The 21,251-nt window shown below is 41.2% G+C and overlaps 2 protein-coding genes across 3 annotated transcripts in view; one reads left to right on the top strand and one right to left on the bottom strand.

Annotated features, from left to right (window-relative positions):
* Positions 1 to 14,092, bottom strand: part of LOC138971472 (serine/threonine-protein kinase 38-like) — a 68,714-nt gene extending 54,622 nt beyond the window's left edge. The window contains exons 1-3 of the mRNA XM_070344209.1: positions 13,945 to 14,092; positions 9,282 to 9,424; positions 5,866 to 5,917 (exon numbers count right to left, since the gene is read on the bottom strand). Of these exons, the coding sequence (XP_070200310.1) occupies positions 5,866 to 5,917; positions 9,282 to 9,406 (177 nt within the window). The 5' untranslated portion in view covers positions 9,407 to 9,424; positions 13,945 to 14,092. The remainder of the gene's footprint in view (positions 1 to 5,865; positions 5,918 to 9,281; positions 9,425 to 13,944) is intronic.
* LOC138971477 (transcription initiation factor TFIID subunit 11-like) lies at positions 13,677 to 21,172 on the top strand. Of its 2 annotated transcripts, none has more exons than XM_070344216.1 (6): positions 13,677 to 13,836; positions 15,690 to 15,911; positions 16,514 to 16,708; positions 17,421 to 17,508; positions 18,322 to 18,418; positions 20,012 to 21,172. In XM_070344216.1, the coding sequence occupies exons 2-6, from the start codon at positions 15,715 to 15,717 to the stop codon at positions 20,143 to 20,145; spliced, it is 711 nt and encodes a 236-aa protein (XP_070200317.1). In that variant the 5' UTR covers positions 13,677 to 13,836; positions 15,690 to 15,714; the 3' UTR covers positions 20,146 to 21,172. The 2 variants fall into 2 exon arrangements, with proteins under 2 accessions (XP_070200317.1, XP_070200316.1); XM_070344215.1 differs by lacking the exon at positions 13,677 to 13,836 and adding an exon at positions 14,298 to 14,388.
* The last annotated feature ends 79 nt before the right edge of the window (positions 21,173 to 21,251 follow it).

Below are 21,251 nucleotides of genomic sequence, written 5' to 3'. Positions count from 1 at the left end.
GAACGGACAAAGAGATCAACCGCGAATGCCGTCATCATAGTCACAGTATGACAGTGTCTGACATATTGCATGGTAGTACTCACAAAGCCTGTAAACACATACAACGCTGCTATTACTAAAATTATTCAGAGATCCCCACATCATTTACATGGGATACGTTTACTTCGTAAGTATTGAACCAGCTTTCCTCTCGGCATGGCGACGATCTAAAAGGAACATTACTATTATATATTTTTTAGGGTGTAAATATTTTTCAGAAAATGGAGAACAAAAAAGATACACAGATAGCTAATCATAGCTAGTATGTAGACATGAGAATGGGAAATGGCCGAAAAGGAAAACAGTATGGCTTCCAACGCCATCATCTGACACATGTATACCGACAGATTTGTCCAGATATTCTTACCCTGGATTAAAAAAAGGAAATGCAGTAGTTCACACAAGACAAAATTGTCAATATCTTCAAAAGCAACACTGAGTTTTGTCTATTTTCAATACCTAAACAGAATACCAAAAGAGGCTAATAAGGAGGAATTCTTCCCATAAGGAGCATGTAGATTTCCAGGCTTGAGCATGACGGTGAATCGTGGAAGCCATGTCATTTCATAACTCAGTAAAAACCAAGATCTAACGGAGGTTACTGCTACGATCTACAGGTCTACACATAGGTCGTTCGCCTCAAACTTCTAGTGTTATTTGCTCTTCGAGAACGCTCAAGATAGCACAGAAAGTCCTTGAGAGAAAAGGTCAGACGTCTTATATGCCTTGTTGAACAACGTCAAACTGATTTCTACGACATATCAGGTTTTGAATCCCCTCAAACGTAAAAAGATGAGAGAGTAAAATCTAGAAAGGTTGGTCTATGAAACTTTTTTTTAAATCCATGCATAAAGGATATTTATTGATCTTCTCTAATCGTGGCAGTTCCCCGCAGATAGTTTATTCATTAGGCCATTGCTCCTTGGTCCTTATGAAGGGGTGTGAATAAAAAGTTAACATTGCAGACCATTGCACTAAACAGGTGCAAAAGAAAGAGAAAAAAAAGAAAAGAGAGAGAGAGAGAGAGAGAGAGAGAGAGAGAGAGAGAGAGAGAGAGAGAGAGAGAGAGGGGAGCGAAAGAGAGAGTGTGCGCGCGCATGTGTGTGTGCGTGTGTGTGTGTTTGTGTGCGTGCTTGCTTGCGTACTTGACAGGGAGATATATATATATATATATATATACAATGTAGTGCTGATACACTCATAAAAAAAAGCCCCGCTACTTAATCAATGTGACTAATATATTTCCCCTCCCCTTATTTTTACGCCTTCCGCGCAGAACAAAGCTTCTCCCATGATGGCCAGTTAAAAATAAGCTTCCTTGTTTTGGCTGGGAATAACTAAACAACATCAAAACATTAAAAGTACGAGTAATAGCGCCCATAAAACCAGCACAAGACTATTTCTGGACGAGGCAACACCCGAATCACTTCGTTCCGCTCTGTTGGGGACAAGAAAGAGGACAAGGAAAACAAAATACAACATTCGATACTATCTCCTCCGACGACAAACTAATAAAACAGAAAGGAAAGTACACCATCCCTTCCATTTTACACCCGAGACATTTTCGGTTAAAACACGCAGGGAAAGGTTGACAGAGATGGTCCACGCGACTGGATGAAAGCCACCGCAAAAGGTAGATTAATTGATCAAAAGGTGATACGTTGTACGTGTCGTACATGTATACACTATCAGTTATCACAGTGAAACACGAGCCCGAGGCTCATCCGTCCACAGCGAAACGGTGCTCTACGCCACAAAATCGGGTTAGCCTACTGTGTCAGGGAAATAAGCACACAAGAAGTACGTTGGGGAATAGAAAACTAATTAATTGAATTAGTTCACTAGCGCCTTTTGTCGTCAGCGTTGATTGAGCGTGGCCAGATATATTGCTGATCGAATGTTTCTATTTCTTGCCGACTTCAGCTCACGTGCGCTGTGAATATGCCTTGCCTAGCTAGCTGCGCAGAAAGGAGCACGCAGCGAACAACCGTGCGTTTTGAGCTCGTTCGCGTGAGTGTGTGTGTTTGTGAGTGTGTGCGTGTGTGTTGAGAGAGAGAGAGAGAGAGAGAGAGAGAGAGAGAGAGAGAGAGAGAGAGAGAGAGAGAGCGAGAGAGAGAGAGACACACAGCGAGAGAGAGAGAGAGAGAGAGGGAGAGAGAGAGACACACAGCGAGAGAGAGAGAGAGAGAGAGAGAGAGAGAGAGAGAGAGAGAGAGAGACAGACAGAGACAGAGAGAGAGAGAGTAAAAGGGTTAGGACAAAATGTTCTCTTCGTGTTGACAAATCCCTAAATAGTCCTACGAACACGCCATACAACAATAAAACAGCACACACAAATTTAAATCTATAAATATCGACACCCCAAGCTGTGCTAAATATGAATTTATACAACTGGTCGAAGTCATATATAATATATCACACCAATGATTTTCCGGTTCAACGCGTGCTGTTCGCCCACACAGCGTTTTGATTCTTTAACGTCGCCTCTTGTTCCCTCACTTCAGGAAATGTGACTTGTTTCCAAATATCCCCTTGCAGGCTGGAAACATCGTCAACTGCTTTGATAATATTAACAATGAGACTTTTTCCCCCCCCTTTGAAACTACCAAGGCACGGCAAGGCAACAAATTTATTCACGAAACCCCATGTGTTCCAAAGCCTCTACGTTACGTGCAAGAAATTATACATTGATTGCAACAAATAATCTCAATCTCGCGCGCGGAATTACTCATTTCTTCATCCGCGCCCTGTCAATTGCACATGTGCACGATACTTGCAAGTGACCGCGACTAAATATATAATATATGAGTATGCAATCAGTGTGATGGATTATTCCGTGTCTGTCGTGACTTACGTCTCTATAAATATACCTCTCATCCCTCCATCTCCCGAGAGAGAGAGAGAGAGAGAGAGAGAGGGAGAGAGAGAAAGAGCAATAGTGTTCGCGCACGTGTGTGTGTGTGTGTGCGCGCGCGCGTGCGTGCGTGCGTGCGTGTACGCGAGCGTTCGACGTCCCACTTGCGAAAAAAGACACGTTACCTCAAAGTTTGAAACGCATCCTCATTGCATTTCGCTAAAGGAAACAAGGATACACATAAAAGTCTGTTAATGGTGTTTAGGCAGACGCACCCCAAGCTGATATTATCACGCATGCATTTTGATTCTGCATGAATAAAGTCTATATTCCAACACATTTCTATATTTCAACCGTGAGTACACAGGTTGTTTTATACCGCTGTTAGCTGTACCTGCCGCGGCAAAATAAATCCGGCCAATTGACATAATCGTCCCCACTCGAATCATACCCCATACCCCTCCGTAACCCGTATCATAAACAGCAGGGTATGCCTCTATGCACACTCCTAAACGCTATGGGTTAAAGGTACTGAACTTGTCAAATCCAGGTGCACGGAGCCCCTGGGGCTTTTAGTCATACCTCAGGCAGCTATCCGTTAGAAGAACTACCAAGTTTCATTGACTTGCACCCAAAGAGTCAAGAACTGCGATTTTTTTACGAATTAATTTCGTACTCGGACCCGGCTGGTCTTGACCTATTTTTGGATCTAAATTTAGATCAGGTACATCACCACATCATGCACAAAAAGACACGTCACTAGCAAACTATGTCAGACGTCATCATGAGTTTGTGTAAAACAAAATGGAGGCCGGAATCACTCAGTTGAATCGAACTCCGACCAAACACCACGTAATAACTAGGTTAATGTATGCACTCGCGTGATCAAGAAACTGTCGAGCTTCACAGATGTCGTCGTTGGGTAGTTTTGGGTTTGTTTTAACTTTTACTACCATAGGAGGATTTTTGAACGGTAAATGCACTCAGCTGCAAAAAAAACGCAAAACGAAGGCTGTGAGCTGCACTGTGCCTTTAATAGACGGAACGACAGTCCCTTTTGTGACTTTCGGCCGTCGCGCAGACCACACTGACGTAATTCACTTTCAAGGTTCATTGCAATGCGCGTCTTCCTGCAAGCCATATAATGGTCTAGTTCTATTCGTTTATTATTGTCCCTTCTCTGTACTTGGGCGGGTTCAGTTTGCAGTCATGTCACTTCGAAGATGACACCGCACGCGTGAGTTTAACAACACAAATCCCAACCTGTCGTAGTGCGGGATGATTAATCACTATGGAATATTGAATTGAATATTCTGAAGTGTTCCATGCTACGCCCTAGTGGTTCCTATTCAAACACACATGCAAAATCAACACAAGCAATTAAAAGCTACCCCGAAAAGCTTTCTGGCCTACACGAATGACTGGATGGAGACTTTGCAGCAAAATGGTTTTGATGTGAGACTGCATGCACTGAACAGGAACAGCCCTGTCAACTCACAGTTAACCAGTTTCATTATCATAATTTTTATTTAATTTCATACATTGTTTTTACTGTTTCCTTGCTGGTTAACAATGCGCTGGCAGTATTATTTCGGTGTACATGTCGTTCTTGTATATTGTTTATACTGTCTTTTCCACATCAGGGATATCCAAATGAATTGAAAGAGTTAACTGGACGGTTCGCCTCTCTAAGAAAATTGACAAAATAACGAACTGGTGAAATAGGGGTTGGTTGTGGTGCTACAAAATTAAAAGAAAACTTGTCAGCATGAATGAAGAACAACCGGAAGACACACTTATGGCGTTATGGCTAATTTGACTGTGACAAAGATAGAGGGGCAAGCAGACAAATAGGCAGACGATAAGACAGACACATGGCCACAACCAAGAAACGAAGATCAATGATTATTGTTCAAGGCAATTTTCAACGTAACCCGCGACAGGTAAGACATCGCATGTGATGTAATCAACTAAAACAAACGCGAAAACTTCTCTTCTCGCTGAAGTCAGGGAAGCTGAAGATTTCCTTCTCGCTTACGAAAGACCTTTCGGTGCAATAAGTGCGTAATACGGGAGAAACGAGGTAACTGAACTCCCCATGTTTTGGCGGTACTATCCTCCCTGATGATTGTACCATAGTACGCTCCAGTGCAGCGCTATTTTAGTGTATTTACTTCTGGCGAGATGCAAGCACTCCGATCGTTCTTTCTGAAAATAGCACTAATTGTTTTCGTTCCCCCCTCTTCGCTCTGCTTCTCGATCTGTAGCTTGATCTCAGGTATAGCTAGGCTCGTTCAACAGGTAAAAGTGTAACGCTAACCTCTGGCGTAATTCATTTGTTCCCAACTTCTCTACCAATGATACCTAATATTACAAGTCAGAAATCATCTTTCCTTCATTCTAAGTTAATCATGCTGTGTGGTCCGTTGTTTCCTTCGTATGTTTGACGTACGCTTATCAAGATTAAGATACGTCGTCCTTCGTCAGAAACTTCTCTTTCTAGCACAATGCCACCGTTGGAACGGAATGGGTATGAACGACACTTATCAACGAACTCAAACAGACAGACAGACGCATACACAAACACACGCGCGTGCGCGCGCGCAAACACACAGACACACAGAGAAAAGATTCTTTGCTAGAAGCTGGACAAGCCGATGGATCTCTCCCCCTCCACACTACCCCCACCCCCTCTCGTCCACACACACCTCCTGGTTCAACAACCACAGACTTGTAACTTTTAAGAAACAATATGAGGTGTGTCGTACACGTATTGGTTGACCGAAATCAATCCCCCATATATCTACGCGTCAGCTAACACACTCAAAAGGGCTAATGTCCGTGTTTCCAGTAAATTGAAAGATTCAAAAACAACTCCACAACAAAACGTGACACGACATAACTGCACAAACAAAAGATTCAACCAAAGTCATGAAACTGATACATGACATTCAATAGGAAGTGTTCCTTACCTGTTCGTTTGTTAGGCCCTCATCATCCATACTACGCTCCAGGATTCGATACCTGCACAAACAATTGATATTTTAATTAAAATTCTGCCATTCAATGATTCATGCACATGTCTCCTCTTACACTATTTGTAGTTCAACCCTCTACCCCACCGTCTCCTTTCAGTGTAATTTGACTCATGGGGTTTTGAGAGAGAGAGAGAGAGAGAGAGAGAGAGAGAGAGAGAGAGAGAGAGAGAGAGAGAGAGAGAGAGAGAGAGAGAGAGAGAGAGAGAGTGTTTGTGTGTGCGTGCGTGATAGAGAAACACTTTGAGAGAGAGAGAGAGAGAGAGAGAGAGAGAGAGAGAGAGAGAGAGAGAGAGAGAGAGAGAGAGAGAGAGAGAGACGGGGGGGGGGGGGGTGTCACTGGACATCTTAATGCTATGTAACACCGAAGTCCAGAGAGGGTGAGAGCGAGGGAGCAAACTTCTGAAAATGTGCAAAAGGAGGAGCCACCAAGTGTTCTGCGAACATGAACCCCACGGTCAATTAGGCGTAACACTTTTTTAACGATCAACTGTCCAGCAGGCGAATAATCAATCATTATGTTCAGAATCTACCGAAGCTTGCTGTACCGTAAACTCGTGCGAGTCATTAAGCGAATACACGCGTCTCTACAGTTCTATTCTGGGTGTGCGTTTCTGGTGTGACCAACCATGGTCAACAATGATCCACTTACACGAACAACACTTGACTCTTTCCACCTCACGTGGTATTTTTTTTTCCTGCGTTCGTGGGCTGAAACTCCCACGTATGACCGTGTATGACCGTTCTTTACCCCGCCATTCAGGCAGCCATACGCCGTTTTCGGAGGAAGCATGCTGGATATTTTCGTGTTTCTATAACCCACCGAACTCTGACATGGATTACAGGATCTTTTTCGTGCGCACTTGGTCTTGTGCTTGCGTGTACACACGGGGGTGTTCGGACACCGAGGAGAGTCTGCACACAAAGTTGACTCTGAGAAATAAATCTCTCGCCGAACGTGGGGACGAACTCACGCTGACAGCGGCCAACTGGATACAAATCCAGCGCGCTACCGACTGAGCTACATCCCCGCCCTACACGTGGGTATAATTTTATCTTAGCAACACATTCGTGAAGAGACCCTCACTCTGGTCAAGGAAACCCTCACTCTGGTCAAGGAAACCCTCACTCTGGTCAAGCTTATGTCACAACAATTAACCTCGTTTTCAACCCAGTAAACAAGACAAGAAAAAACAAACTGTACAATTCTGTTTCTGTTGTGAGTTTCTGAAGTGGCCCTCAATTGTCAACCATGGGTTAAAAAACCCACACACACTCTTAAAACTAAGTTTCCATTTCAGTTTTTTTAAAAGCAAACAAACAAACAAACCAAAAACAAAACAAACGAACAACTGCTCTTTAGTATTCTGGGGTTGAAAAGATCATTAATATAAAACTTTGGCTTGAAAATATGAAGCTTGTTCAAACATCATACCTATAATACTTCTTGCTTTTTCAGTTGTTATGCGGTTTTACTTGTGACTTGTGTATAGATCTATCATTTAAAAAAAACTAAAAATAATTAGTGTTTACATCTATGCCTCGTTTCCTTCCTTGACTCTTAAGTCTCAGTGTTAAACACATGTTACATTTTCGCATGAAGCACTCAAAACATAACCCTTGACATCTCGTGACATGATCTACTGTGCGACCGATTATTTCAAGCCAAGGCTAAAGGTCCGCAAAAGTAGGTCAGATCGAACGCCAGGTACATGTACTAAGCCCCCCCCCCCCCCCCCCTCTCTCTCTCTCTCTCTATCTCTCTCTCTCTATCGGTTGTGAAAACTACTGAAAGCTTGTACGCAAGAAACTGAGATCAGTGACTGGTTACGGCCTGGGACACTCCCATACACGAGTTTACAACAGGATGGACTATATTTGTGTGCACTTTGAATGCTCTCTTTTATATTTTACGTAATTATTCATTTTTTTCTAAATGCGCCAGAAAGTCAATGTATTAATGTGATCTGTGTGTACTCGCTCTCTCTCTCTTTCTCTCTCTCTCTCTCTCTCTCTCTCTCTCTCTCTCTCTCTCTCTCTCTCTCTCTCTCTCTCTCTCTCTCTCTCTCTCTCTCTCTCTCTCTATATCATGATTGTAATGGCTACAAAATAAGAAAACAGTATAAATTGTTGAAGCAGAGATCGCGTTCCAAACACTTGACCACACAATTTCCTGGTACATGTATTGTACAGGATGATCACTATCAAATATTGAAAAAGCTAAGTCTACCGTTTCCAAGTAATGTATTGAGGATTACAATCACAAAGGATTTTTTTCTCTCCACAAGTTTATAAATGTGACAAGTAATTCGGCAAATCACAAAGATCACTCAATACATTTTTCAGACACATCATGAAGGAAACAAGCGTTCTTTCAAGTTTCATGCCAACAATTGATCCAGGTCATTTGAATCCTATACTCTTTCAGTCCAGTTGATGAGGTTTGTAAACAGTACAAAACCTCAATGTGAGAAGACTGGCAACAGGGCCGAGGTGCATGAGAAAGTTACCAACCGAGTGGGAGTCAGCATGCAGGCTATTGGATTCAATTGAGATTTCCGCGGTTTTTTTCTCTCACCCGTTTGGGTTTTTTCTCTCACCCGTTTGGGTTTTTCCCACTTTCGCTTCGTGCACCTCAGCCCTGATGTCCTTTATTGGGATACAGTCAACTCATCAGAGGGGTCTCACATCACAGGTATCACTGTACTAAGACAGACATAAGCTTATTCATCTCTTTCTCCAGGGGTCTTAGGTACTGTTCATGCCCTCAAAAAACGTAGGCCCTGTTACCACTCAGACTATCTGTCTCAGCTCTGAGTGCATAGATTTCAATCAGCTCAGCTTACAAGAGCCCGTCAAGACCCAGTTGCACTAGTCTTGGTCCTAGTAACACACTACACCTGATAGGGATACCTATTTCTTCACCTCACTGTACTGTAGGCTGTACTCGCAGATTTACTGTTACAGTACCACAATGAATTACTGCTACTGTATCTAAAATAACTGTGATCTGATTCTGACCAATGTTGCACCAGTCTTGATTCCACTAATCAATTTGATCTGCTGCACACTTTCCCATAACATTAAGAATACATCTTGTTCTTAATAAAAAGGTCAAACCGAATGGAATTACTTTTTGGGGGATAAGAATCACATTTACAAAACACACAAAGCCAAAATGAGCTGGATAAAACTAGTAATAACTCTATTAAGATTTGATTATCTGAAATTTTGAAAAGCCTTATCAAAGGGAGGCGGGAGGGTCCACTTTCCACAAGTTATGTTCGGCCTGAATATCATTATTAACTGCCGAATCACATTTCAATTTTTACTATTAAATCATGACAGCTCACCTGGATTCACGTTCGCCATTCTGGTTGATGAGGTTGGTGTAGTAGTTCTCCAGCGTGACCTTGGCCTTAGTGACCTTGTCCAGCGTGTGACCACTCACCGGCCCTTGTTCTCCTATCGTGGCCATTTTGGAGTGGCGACCCCCCTACAAAACGAAACAATCACGACATCAAATATTCGATCAAATTGTATGCACAAAATGTAAGTCGTGACACATTATCCATGAGTAAGATCCAATCTATACTGGATGAATGCATTGCATATATGAGGGACACAAAATTAGCTCATCATGCCAGTTTGACACATTATACTTGTAACAAGTTTTTATGGCTGCCTCAGGGGAGGGAGGGGGGGGGGGCTATTTTGTGTACAGTCGAACCTGCCCTTGCGACCACCTCTAAATAGCGTCCACCTGCCTACAAGTATAACGACAACCCCAAAGGAGCCTTGGTGATGTTGTTTTTATAGTACACCTTTCCATAGCGACACCTTGAGTCTATAACGATCACTTTTGGTCAGTCCCTTGGGTGAGCGATACAGACAGGTTCGACTGTATCATACAGTGAAGTGTGTCATGCAGGATCGCCGACATGCAGCGTTACATCCTTGATACGAAAATAGCCCCAAAAGGAATCAACAACCTACATAATGCGTAATTGCAAGCAAATGTGTGTACACTGACCAGCTGTTACTGTCAGTGTCAGCATGAGCAAAGGCAGCTTGGATTGTCTGATTTCTGAGAAAAGAATGAACCACAAACTGGATGAAGCAAACTAAATATTATAAAGTGTGCGTATGTGACTGAAAATTGCTTGTATTCTTCTGATGACAAAACTGCAACTGTGTGCAGCCCTTACTGGTTTTTACAAGAAAAGAATAAATCACAAACCTGGGAAGCAAATTAAATAAAATGGTGTGGGAAATCACTCAAATTCAATATTCTTTTGATGACAAAACTGCTTCTCCCGTAACAGCCCTTCAAATGCAAGATATGGCAGTGCTTGTGAAAGGTCAAAAACAGGTCACAGAATGCAGTTCACAGGCATGTAAGTAATTAAGCAGAAGAACATAATTTGACATACATCATCATTCATTATGTCAATTATTCCCACTGTCACTGATTTCTGTTGAAGATACTTATCATTGACAGGTCATTTAAGCCCTATTTGCTGAAGCCTTCCATAACATTTTGTATTGTACAGAAAACCGTACATGTACATGTATGTATTTGATTATTTCCGTATTTGTTTGATTTGACAGGTTTACTTGACTGAGGGATGAACATTTCCAACACTGTCAAAACTCAATCGGGAAATGATGCCTGAAAATGTTGAACCTTTAGCAGTGTAGTTAAAAAAAAAAAAACTTCACCATTCTAGCTGAAACTGAAAGACCACCAACAATAACTATCATTTTAATTTAAATTAAAAAAAAATTTAAAATCTTATTTTGTAAGGATCAAAATAAAATTCTTAGGGCAGGGAGGAAAAAATAGGGTTGGTCGGTGATTTGGAATCACTTTTGTTTGTTTCTTTGAATTTATAACAGTATCAGCAAATAAACTGCTAAGAAATACATGTATCCACAGATGTAAAACCTCCACTTGAGCTTGAAATAGCAAACAAATCTGTACAAAGACACTTCACCTCTTGGGTCAATACTGCCAGTCGAAGCAGCACAAAAAAATAATCCGTTAATTCAATGAAATTCACTTTCTCTGTGAAGTCTCACAGGCTCCGCTGGGTTTCAAGCTGACAGGTAAAAAAACCTTTAACACCAGAAGATCACACACTCAGTATCCCACTCTCCATGGACTTGACTACAGTCGTCACCAAACACTCTCCATGGACTTGACTACAGTTGTCACCAAACACTCTCCATGGACTTTACTACAGTTGTCACCAAACACTCTCCATGGACTTGACTACAGTTGTCACCAAACACTCTCCATGGACTTTACTACAGTTGTCACCAAACACTCTCCATCAACTGATGGGCACAAAAAAAAAACTAAAAAAGTTCACAACCTAAGCTCACACAGTCTCCATTGATGGGCAGGATTCTTCCAACTCCCTGCCAAGCAAGCCCTCAACTTGAGAAAAGATGACATTGAGGGCACGGCAGGGGGAACTTTGAGGGAAGGGGGAGGGGGGGAGGGGGGGGGGGGGGGAGAGGGTATGGAGGCATCTAAGGTTTTCGTTACACACTGTGGTGGACCACAAGGGTCAAGCCGGTACATTTTCCTTTTTTTTTTTGTGCGGCACAAGCGATCTCTCTCTCTTTCACACACACACACACTTTTGTAGAAGAAAACCGCTTCTGATGATCAACCACAATCATTCCTTATTATTATTATTATTATTATTATTATTATTATTATTATTATTATTATTATCATTATTAGGCCAAAAAAACCAACAGGTGTGGTTAAGGTAACATAGCCAAAATAAATAGGGTAGAAAGGTAGGCAATCACTTTTTTTTCTTAATAGCAGAGCAACCAAGCGTGAAGCACTCGCAACCGAAGAAGATGCCGCCATTTTTGTCATGGCAAGCGTCTGTTGGGCCTTTTTAGTAATTTCCCTTGCATCGTCTGTCGTCTGCATGACGACTCGAGCGCTTTCGCTTTCATTGCGTTTTCTGCACTCGTTTTCTTGTTTTCATTTTATATTTTTTTTGACAAATGTAATAAAAAGTTATAGGGTCGGCCCCTAAAAATAGGGTAGGTCGGGTTACCGTAACCACACCTATTTTTTTTTTTAGGCCTTATTATGATATATATATATATATAAAACATCAGAAGTATATATATATATATCATTATATGTTACAGTTAATCTGTGAAACCAGGGAATACGTGTATTAACTAGGTAATACATGAATTAACTGACGGAAAAAACCAGTTAATTCATGTATTACCTAAAATAGTTTAATAGTTAATACACGTATTCCCTGGTTTCACAGATTAACTGTAACATAACAAAGCAGATGTCATTTCAAATCTATTGTTCTATTATTTTGCTAAAATGTATTAATGTATTTAATGTTGAAAATGAAATAGTGTGTTTTTATTCATAGACATGCATACATGTATAAAATATGGAGAGCATTGATAGTGCGTGATACCTGTAGTGCGCTCAATATAAGTTGTCATCATTATTATTATAAAGAAATTATGACTGAATGAAGGATCCCTTCAAACGCCTGAACTTTCCAAAGCACAGTATTTCCACAGAGCTCTGTCAAAATTGATTACATGTTAATCAACATCTTTCAATTACAAGTGTTGAGAGTAATGTGATGCCTGTAACCTTGTGCCACTAATCAGAGAAGACTACTGTAATGTAAGTCTGTTCCTAATTTATGTTGATTTTAAAGGTAAAACACACCTTACTATTCCACATGTATTCTCAATTTCCACAGAAGTGTTATGCATGCAAAGAAATTACCATTACAATTTACATTCTTCACAAGCCAAAACCAGAAAGATTCCTCATGTGTTTCATACAAAAAGTTTGAAACATTCTAACAACCTTTTTCTTCAAACTGCTCTGGTTAATTTTGTTGTGTGTTTTGTTTGTTTGTCTTTTTTCCCAGACATGAACAATTGCTTTAATGCTTGTGAGACATATTTCAGAAAGCAATAGAATGTGTCTGAAAGTTCTGAGGTATTGGTAATCAGTGAATCACTCTACTTTTTGAAGATTAAAATGTAGGAAAATGGCCAAAATATCTGTCTGCATGTATCATTCTAATATTTCTATCTAGCATTGTTAAACAAAATTCACAAACGCTTTCAGGACTCAAACTAGTACAGTTCGTGGTAGAGATGCCAAATTTACGGTCTTCTTCTTCCGTTTAGCAACCACGGTCATAAATGATCATTATTGTTACGGTCCCTAGCATATCTCTGTAGAATAAATTGGTATCCTCAATACTGCTTCAGGAAAAAGCCACCCTAATCACTACCTCAACTGTACTATGAACGTTGAAATAGTGATAGGTTAGTTAATTGCCCACACAAAATAATCTCAAAAGATTTTTTGATCTGCACGACAGAAGAGACCTTCTGATCTAGCGCTGTCTGGGACAGTAAATCTGTCAAAGAAAGGAAACAGTATGACATTGTCGACTTTTTAGTTCTTGATCTCATCACTACAAACTTCGGACCCATGAACTTGATCACTGCATGAATTGGTGTCCTCGCTTTTTCCCAGCAGATTCCTAGATAACTTGTTTAATGGCATCTTTTTCGATCAGCAAATATATTTAAACGAAGTAAAGCACAGTATGTATTCAAAGGAATAACCCAGTATTTCCGGCTGTGTTTACATTGTCAACAAAGAAAGCCAGGCCAGATTGAGATCCGCTTCCATCTCTTTTCTTTTCTTCGTCATTCGCACAACACAAGAAAGTGCTGTCAGGGCACAACTAACGAGCAGGACATCGAAACACACACGTCCTACACGACACATCTGGAGTCCATGAGAATGAACCGAAGATCAATATTCACTTTTTTCCTAAACTGTAGCAGACGGGCACTTCAGCTGTGAAACAGGTGAGCAAGAGATTCGAACCGAACGATTATAGATGCCCAGGTTTGACCCCTAACAACGGGATACTGATGCTGAAAGACGTTGGATTTGACAAAATCGGTAATCCTTACCCTGGCCTTCAGGAGTTTATTCTTGAATCTCCAAATGACAGCGGTTTACACGGTAAATCCTTCATGCAATGGTTGTAAGTGGTACCGATGTATCGTACGATATTTGTGTCAGTGACTACAAATGGAAACTTGGGTCCACAACCACATTACTCATAACCGGAAATGGCGTAGATCAGTTAGAAATAGTTCCATTGACAAAAGAGATCTTGAACCCGTCTGAAGCAATTTTTTCAAAAGTCTAAAATCAGGAAATATTTAAGCTTAAGGGAGAAGTTTTGCAGACATTAGTCTAGATGAGCTTCTTCGTCAGCATTGTATTTTTCTTTTCCCGCTGTCACTTTTTAGACTAAACATCCAAACATCAACTTCCGGTTATGTTCGGTTTCTACTAGCAAGTTGACTGTAATGTGCGAAAGCTAATAGAACTAACACTGAAATTTCGAAGTGAGTGTATTGCGCAGATGTTTATATCCTTCTGTCCGCTTGTTTTAAAAATCCAAATATAGCTCTGCAAGTGGAGAAACGGGCTTCGTTCCAGATCATCAATGATTTTCCTTAGATTTTTTGCTCGTGTACCAACTTACCAAGTAAAGTGTTTTGATAAAATTAAAGGCAACGTCGATATTTAGCGTTGTAAATTCATAGCTCATAATCCAGTGGCATTCATTCTTGATTTATTTGGGATACTTATCACAAATACTACTACTACAGTAGATCTAGTAATAGTCACTCATAATCATATATATCAAATTATTTTTATCAAAGCAAAGAATAATTCTTGTGAAATGAATTGACGGATTGAGCTCTAAGATAAAGCATAAATAATTAAATTGGTTTGGATTTTGATTGAAGAAAATAGCTGCTATGGTTGTCTCCCTTTGCAAAAATTGTATACGTTGGAAAGGGAAAGGGTGGCCGGGTGGTAAGTGCACTTACCTCGGAAGCGAGAGGTTGCGAGTTCGACCCTGGGTCGGGGCGTAAGCAATTTTCTTCCCCCTTTCCTAACCCAGGTGGTGGGTTCAAGTGCTAGTCTTTCGGATGAGACGAAAAACCGAGTTCCCTTCGTGTACACTACATTGGGGTGTGCACGTTAAAGATCCCACGATTGACAAAAGGGTCTTTCCTGGCAAAATTGTATAGGCATAGAAAAAAATGTCCACCAAATACCTGTGTGACTTGGAATAATAGGCTGTGAAAAGTAAATATTCGCCGTAATGGCTTGAGATTTACTGGCCGATGTGAATGCGTGATATATTGTGTAAAAAATTCCATCTCACACGGCAGAAATTAATATGTAAAGCGCTTAGAGAACGTCAAGCGCTATATAAATCTCCCATATAAATAAATACGTAAGATCGACATAGTTGTTTCCCTTCCTGGTTGCGCCGACGTTTAACATCTTTTGCTCCTAAACACTGTGTAATTTGTAAATGAAACGCATCCGTACAGACCTCTGTTTCTTTGACGTGAGAATTGGCGAGTGGGGCGAGGAAGTAGTGTTTCTCGGGCAAATCTTGCCGCGAGGAACGCTAGGATTTGTTGAGACAGAGAGAACGCAAGCATGCCTTGGAGGTGGCACAATACATGTACGCATTTTTCATGTTAGTGTGTGGTAGGGCTTGGGGGTTTGTTGAAGCACATCAAACCACACATCTATTTGCCTTTTTCTGCTTTTTTGTTGTTTGTTGCTGTTTTAACGTTATAAAAATTAAATGACAAGAGTGTCTTGCTGTGCTCTGTTGCAGATTGTTACCTTAATCAGTCTGGAGGATGGAGACCAAGTCACCAAGCAAGTCTAACTCTAAGGAGCGGTCTCCGAGCCCAAGCAAACCATCAACATCTACTGCAGGGGAGAGCAGTGGTGCTAGTACCAGCAAAACAGAATCTGAAGAACCCAAAGCCAAACGCAGTCGACACAGCAGTGAGGAACGCAGTTCACAGGAGGAGAAGTCTGGCAAACACAGCAGGTATAACTAAGATAGACTTAAAATATAATGTGTGGGTCATTCATCTCCTGTCAGTTGTTGTTTTCAGAATGTGTAAGAACCCTGGGCAGCAGGGGAGAATCTTCAATGTTATTGAGAGGAGGAAATGGGTGCTTATGTGTGTGTGTGTGTGTGTGTGTGTGTGTGTGTAAGAAAAGGGAGAAAAAAATAAAATGTTTCTACAGTTTTGATACTCTATTTCTCTCTCTATATATATAAAAGTATCAGAACTATAATTTAAGTATAAATAAATGACTCATCCAGGTCATATGTGATACAAAGGAGGATATGAAAAGAATCTGAAACTCTTCAACACAGAGTTTTGACTTCGCCAGTTTAATTTTGATACAGTCTGATAGTTAGTGTCATGGGTACCTGACCATGAGTTTTGAAAGGGCCAAAAATAACCAAATATCACTCAACTTGTGTTTTGTCTTTTGTTGAAGAGTTTCAGATTCTTTTCATATCCTTCTTTTAAGTTATAGCCAAGTCGGTCTCTCTCGCATGTGAACATGTTAGATCAATGTGTTTAGCGCAGAATTTTGTCTTTGAATTTGCTGAAATGTTTTTTGTTTGTCTTTCAGATCGGGAAGTGAAGAGCGCAGTGGGCAAGAAGATGGTCCAGGCAGTTCTGGCAGCACTCCAGAGAAGCCTGCCAGTGCTGGCAAGCAGCCTGCCGAGCCTCCCGAGAAGAAGCGAAGACATGGGCTGAGTGAGGAAGAGATCAAGGAATACATCAAGAAGCGAGAGAAACAGGAAGAGGAACGCACTAAGATGCAGTGAGTGACTGACTGCCTTGGTTTTCGTGAAAGTCTGTTGTAACTGATTTAGAGTGTTTTTATTTTTATTTTTTATTTCTGCTAAGGCTTTTTACTGTATTTCAAATGACTTGAAAAAACTGATGAGGATGTTTCTCAAAGCCACTACTCCGTAAAGACTTGTTTATCCTCTTAGAGATAACTTTATATTATTTGCTTTCACTTTAAGTTTCACTGCTTACTGTGGGTAGTTGCCTCCCTTAGAGTGAATCACGCATACAGCAAACTGAAAGCCCAAGCTGATAGTTTGATCAAACTGATGGCTCGATCATGTAAAACGGCAAACAATGGAATCTCCGTTTGTAAGAGTAATACTTCAAAAAATCTGAACGAATCAGGCCTTAAAAAAGGGGGAGGCTTAAAATGGAGGTAACGTTTCAGACTGAGTGAACAAACAATCTGAGAAATTAGGGTCTTAAAAGGGGGCAGTTTTGTATTGGGGGGGGGGGGGGGGGGGGGGGAGGGTGTTGTCTTAATTAAAAGGGGGAACCACTATAGTACGTGTTTACAAAGAGTTCATGCACATGATCCAGTTTTCTTATAGTTTCTTACCCTGTTTGACTGTGACTGTGAGTTCCATAGCTGTGATCCTATCAGGTAGTAATTGGCTTATTTTAGGCAATTCTTTATGGTCTACTAGTGTGATGAACTTTCCTGTTGCCACTGATTTCAGAATCCTGGTGTCCAACTTCTCTGAGGAGCAGCTGAACAGATATGAAATGTATCGGCGAGCAGCGTTCCCCAAAGCAGCAGTCAGGCGGGTAAGTGTTGTTTTTCTTTGGCTAGCAATTAAACAAAGAAAAATTCAGGAGGAAAGACATCACCGGAGTTTTGTGAACACGACCCAGGTGTATGTGACCCAGAGTAAGAAAACTTGGGAAATCGGAAACACCGATTTCTTTTTATTGGCCTTGTAAAGCACGTTTTAAACTTGTGCATGAATTTAGAGCCCCTTAGTTGTTATGAACATGCTGGACTCGTAAAGTTTAAATGCCCCAGCTCTGTTTGTGCCTATGTGTGTCTGTGACTACCTGTCTGTCTTACCATGTTGCTGTTCTCTTTAGCTGTGTAAGCTTACCTCTTGCCTGTGTGCAGGCCAATGTAATATATGTAGCCTAAAACAGTTAATTAAACTTAAAACATTGTTATACAATTTTTTGTGTTTTCAAAATGCAGTTGATCACGGGATGCCGTCCATCTCTGTGCAGCCGTGAAAGTGGCGAATATTTTACTCGCCATGGCAAGTAGAAAAATGTAACTGGCGAGTTGAAATGTTCATCTACTCGCCAAATGCGAGTAAAGTTGCTGAAACAAATGGTTGGTTTGGCGAGTAAAATTTGCTCTCTGGCTAAATAGTAAATTTTGAGAAACAGTAGCCTTTGGCTAGTGCACCATTGTTTTTAACTTTCGGGGCTGCTGTGTCTGTCTGTCTGTCTTTTCGTCTCACCATCTTGCTTTCTCTGCCTGTCTGTCTGTCTGTCTGTCTGTCTGTCTTTGTGTGCTAGTCTGTTGCCCATGTATATGAGTGTATATATTATAATGCAATTAAAATGTTGTGTGTTTTAAAAATGCAGCTGATGCAGTCCATCACAGGCTGTGGCATCTCCCAGAATGTTGTCATCGCTATGTCGGGCATCTCCAAAGTCTTTGTTGGTGAAGTTGTAGAAGAAGGTAAGGCACGGACTCACTTTTACTGTAAAGAACGAGTGTGTGTTTGTGCGTGCTGATAGTCTATGTGTAGTTGCCAAGTACCCCCCGCGGGTTAGGGGGAAGAATTTACCCGATGCTCCCCAGCATGTCGTAAGAGGCGACTAACGGATTCTGTTTCTCCTTTTACCCTTGTTAAGTGTTTCTTGTATAGAATAAAGTCAATTTTTGTAAAGATTTTAGTCAAGCAGTATACATGTAAGAAATGTTAAGTCCTTTGTACTGGAAACTTGCATTCTCCCAGTAAGGTAATATATTGTACTACGTTGCAAGCCCCTGGAGCAAATTTTTGATTAGTGCTTTTGTGAACAAGAAACAATTGACAAGTGGCTCTATCCCATCTCCCCCCTTTCCCCGTCGCGATATAACCTTCGTGGTTGAAAACGACGTTAAACACCAAATAAAGTAAAGTAAAGTTGCCAAGTCATGTGTGACTAAAGTGAAAAGGGGAAAGATGGAACACCCACAATTCTGGTTGTCATTTTCAGGCGAAAGTGTCATCTTCACCTCATTTTATCAGCTCTTGTAAAACTGCAACGGTCTTGTGAATTTTGAATGTTGAACCAAATATGTCACATTTCACACTTTAGTAATGAAGCGGTTACCTCCCTTCCCTCAAGATACATTTGAAGATGTTTGCTTCTATATAACGAGGGTCCTTCAGGGTATTGATCGTGCGGTTGCAGCTGCAGATAACATGCATACATATGCTAGCTGACCTCAGATTCCTCAGATTCCTATGGGAATGGAGGTAAACATTCTGCATTTGGTTAGGGAGTGATTCATTCCCCAAACATTGCACAAAGATCACGATTCATCACATTTGATATGCATCTACATACCTAACAGGCCTTTATTTGTACATCACCATGAGCTCTTATCATAAGGAAAAGTTAATGAGTATTTGTTATTGAAGTCAAACCTTCACTTGTGACCACCTCTCAAAAGCGACCGCCTGCCCAAAACGACCACTCCCAAGGATCCCGAACAAGTTTTCTTCTCAATGATTTTCCTTTCCATAGCGACTACCTGTCTCTAACGACCACTTTTGGTCAGTCCCTCGGGTGGTCGTTAAAAACAGGTCAGACTGTACGGTGGAACCCCCCCTTTTAACACTTTCTACCCCACCTATGTTGACCAAGTTTTTATTGGCCGAGACCAGCTGTGCTGCAGCAGGTCACTCAGAATTGTAGTAACTGTGTAGTAACTGTGTATCAACTCGCTGGAATGCAGGCGTTAGATCGACGTTACAGTAAGCGACTGAAGCTAACTGTTTGAGCGGATATATCCGTACCTGGTCAGATGGAGCCATATCAGTGGGTACGGATATATCCGTACCTGGGAGACAATGAGTTAAGACAGTTAAGACCTCGAAAAATCTGAGTTAATCAGGTCTTATAAAGGAGGGAGTAAAAAAAATGGGTGTAAATTTACAGAGGTTATGAACAGAAAATCAGGGTTTTAAAAGGGAGTGAGGTTTAATTGGGGGGGGGGGGGGGGGGGTGGGTCTTAAAAGTGGGGTTCCACTGTATCATTATCATCACCTCTGTTTTTCAGCTCTTGATGTGATGGAGGAACTGGGAGAGAGTGGACCCTTGCAGCCTAAACATCTGCGAGAGGCGCTGCGGAGACTGAAGCAGAAGGGAACCATTCCAAGTACAAAGAGCAAGAAAACTCTCTTCAGCACATGACGAGGGGAAAAATGCGCCTTGCCTTACACTTGAACGTCAGATGGGGGGTGCTTGGCAGAAGTGTGGCTATGACTGCTACGCATTTCTGGTTGTGTGCAGTATTCAAACGCATGAACATCATGAGCATCTGAATGTGAAGTGCTTTGCAGTGCCGTGAGCAAAACTGCTTCACCTTTCTGGTTAGGTGTGACATTCCTGCGTTCAGACATCTGGAGCATGCAGATTTGAAATACTTTGCAGTGACGTGATTAAAACCACTCCACCTGGTTATGAAGCAAAGTAACCACAGCAAGTTATTCGAAATTATAAACGCTCAAACCTTGCAGAAAGCCAGTTTAAAAAACAAACAATCTAGATATATACACCGTAGGTAGCAAGCAGGCTTTTTGGGGCGTTCTGAGATCTCCATGTATTGGTTCTTGAGCATGCCATATTGGGCACTCTGGGGGGACAGCTGTGGTAAAATCTAGCAATAACAGATTTGTGTATGTTTTCTTTTGACTCTTTGGTGTGTGTGTGTGTGTGTGTGTGTGTGTGTGTGTGTGTGTGTGTGTGTGTCATGCATTGATGAATCTTATCTTTCTTAACATAAACAGTTTATGGTAGCTTCTGTCTGTGAAGATGCAACGCTTTAAAAAGAGAAAGGGAGATAACTGATGGAAGTTGTTGTGACCCTTCTCAACATCATGAATGCAATGTAGACTTTTAGCTAGTTGGCAAACTTATACTTTCTTTTCACGGTTCTCTTTTCAAGGGCAATATTTAATAGCGCAGATTTATTTGCATGGGTTGGATTCTTCTGGTATATGCCGGAAATCCAGATTTGTAATGTCTGTGGTGACGTTTTTTCTTGTTAACTATACAAATTCTTCAAGATTCATGACGTTTTTCAGTCCCACCCATGCAATTGCTCTGTGTGTGAATACGATATTGTGTGGGGAGGTATGTGATGGTGGCTGTTAATCATGAACATCTTAATCATTGAGTGATTACTGAACCGGGAAAGTAAAACTGATCATAAACCTGATCCTCTTGTTACTTGTTTTGACAGTGTGTACCTCTTTAAACACACACACAGTGACACACACACATTCCAGCACACAAAT

The sequence above is a fragment of the Littorina saxatilis genome, linkage group LG7, assembly GCF_037325665.1.
Source record: "Littorina saxatilis isolate snail1 linkage group LG7, US_GU_Lsax_2.0, whole genome shotgun sequence".
NCBI lineage: Eukaryota > Metazoa > Mollusca > Gastropoda > Littorinimorpha > Littorinidae > Littorina > Littorina saxatilis.
This window is presented reverse-complemented; position numbering and strand designations above follow the sequence as displayed.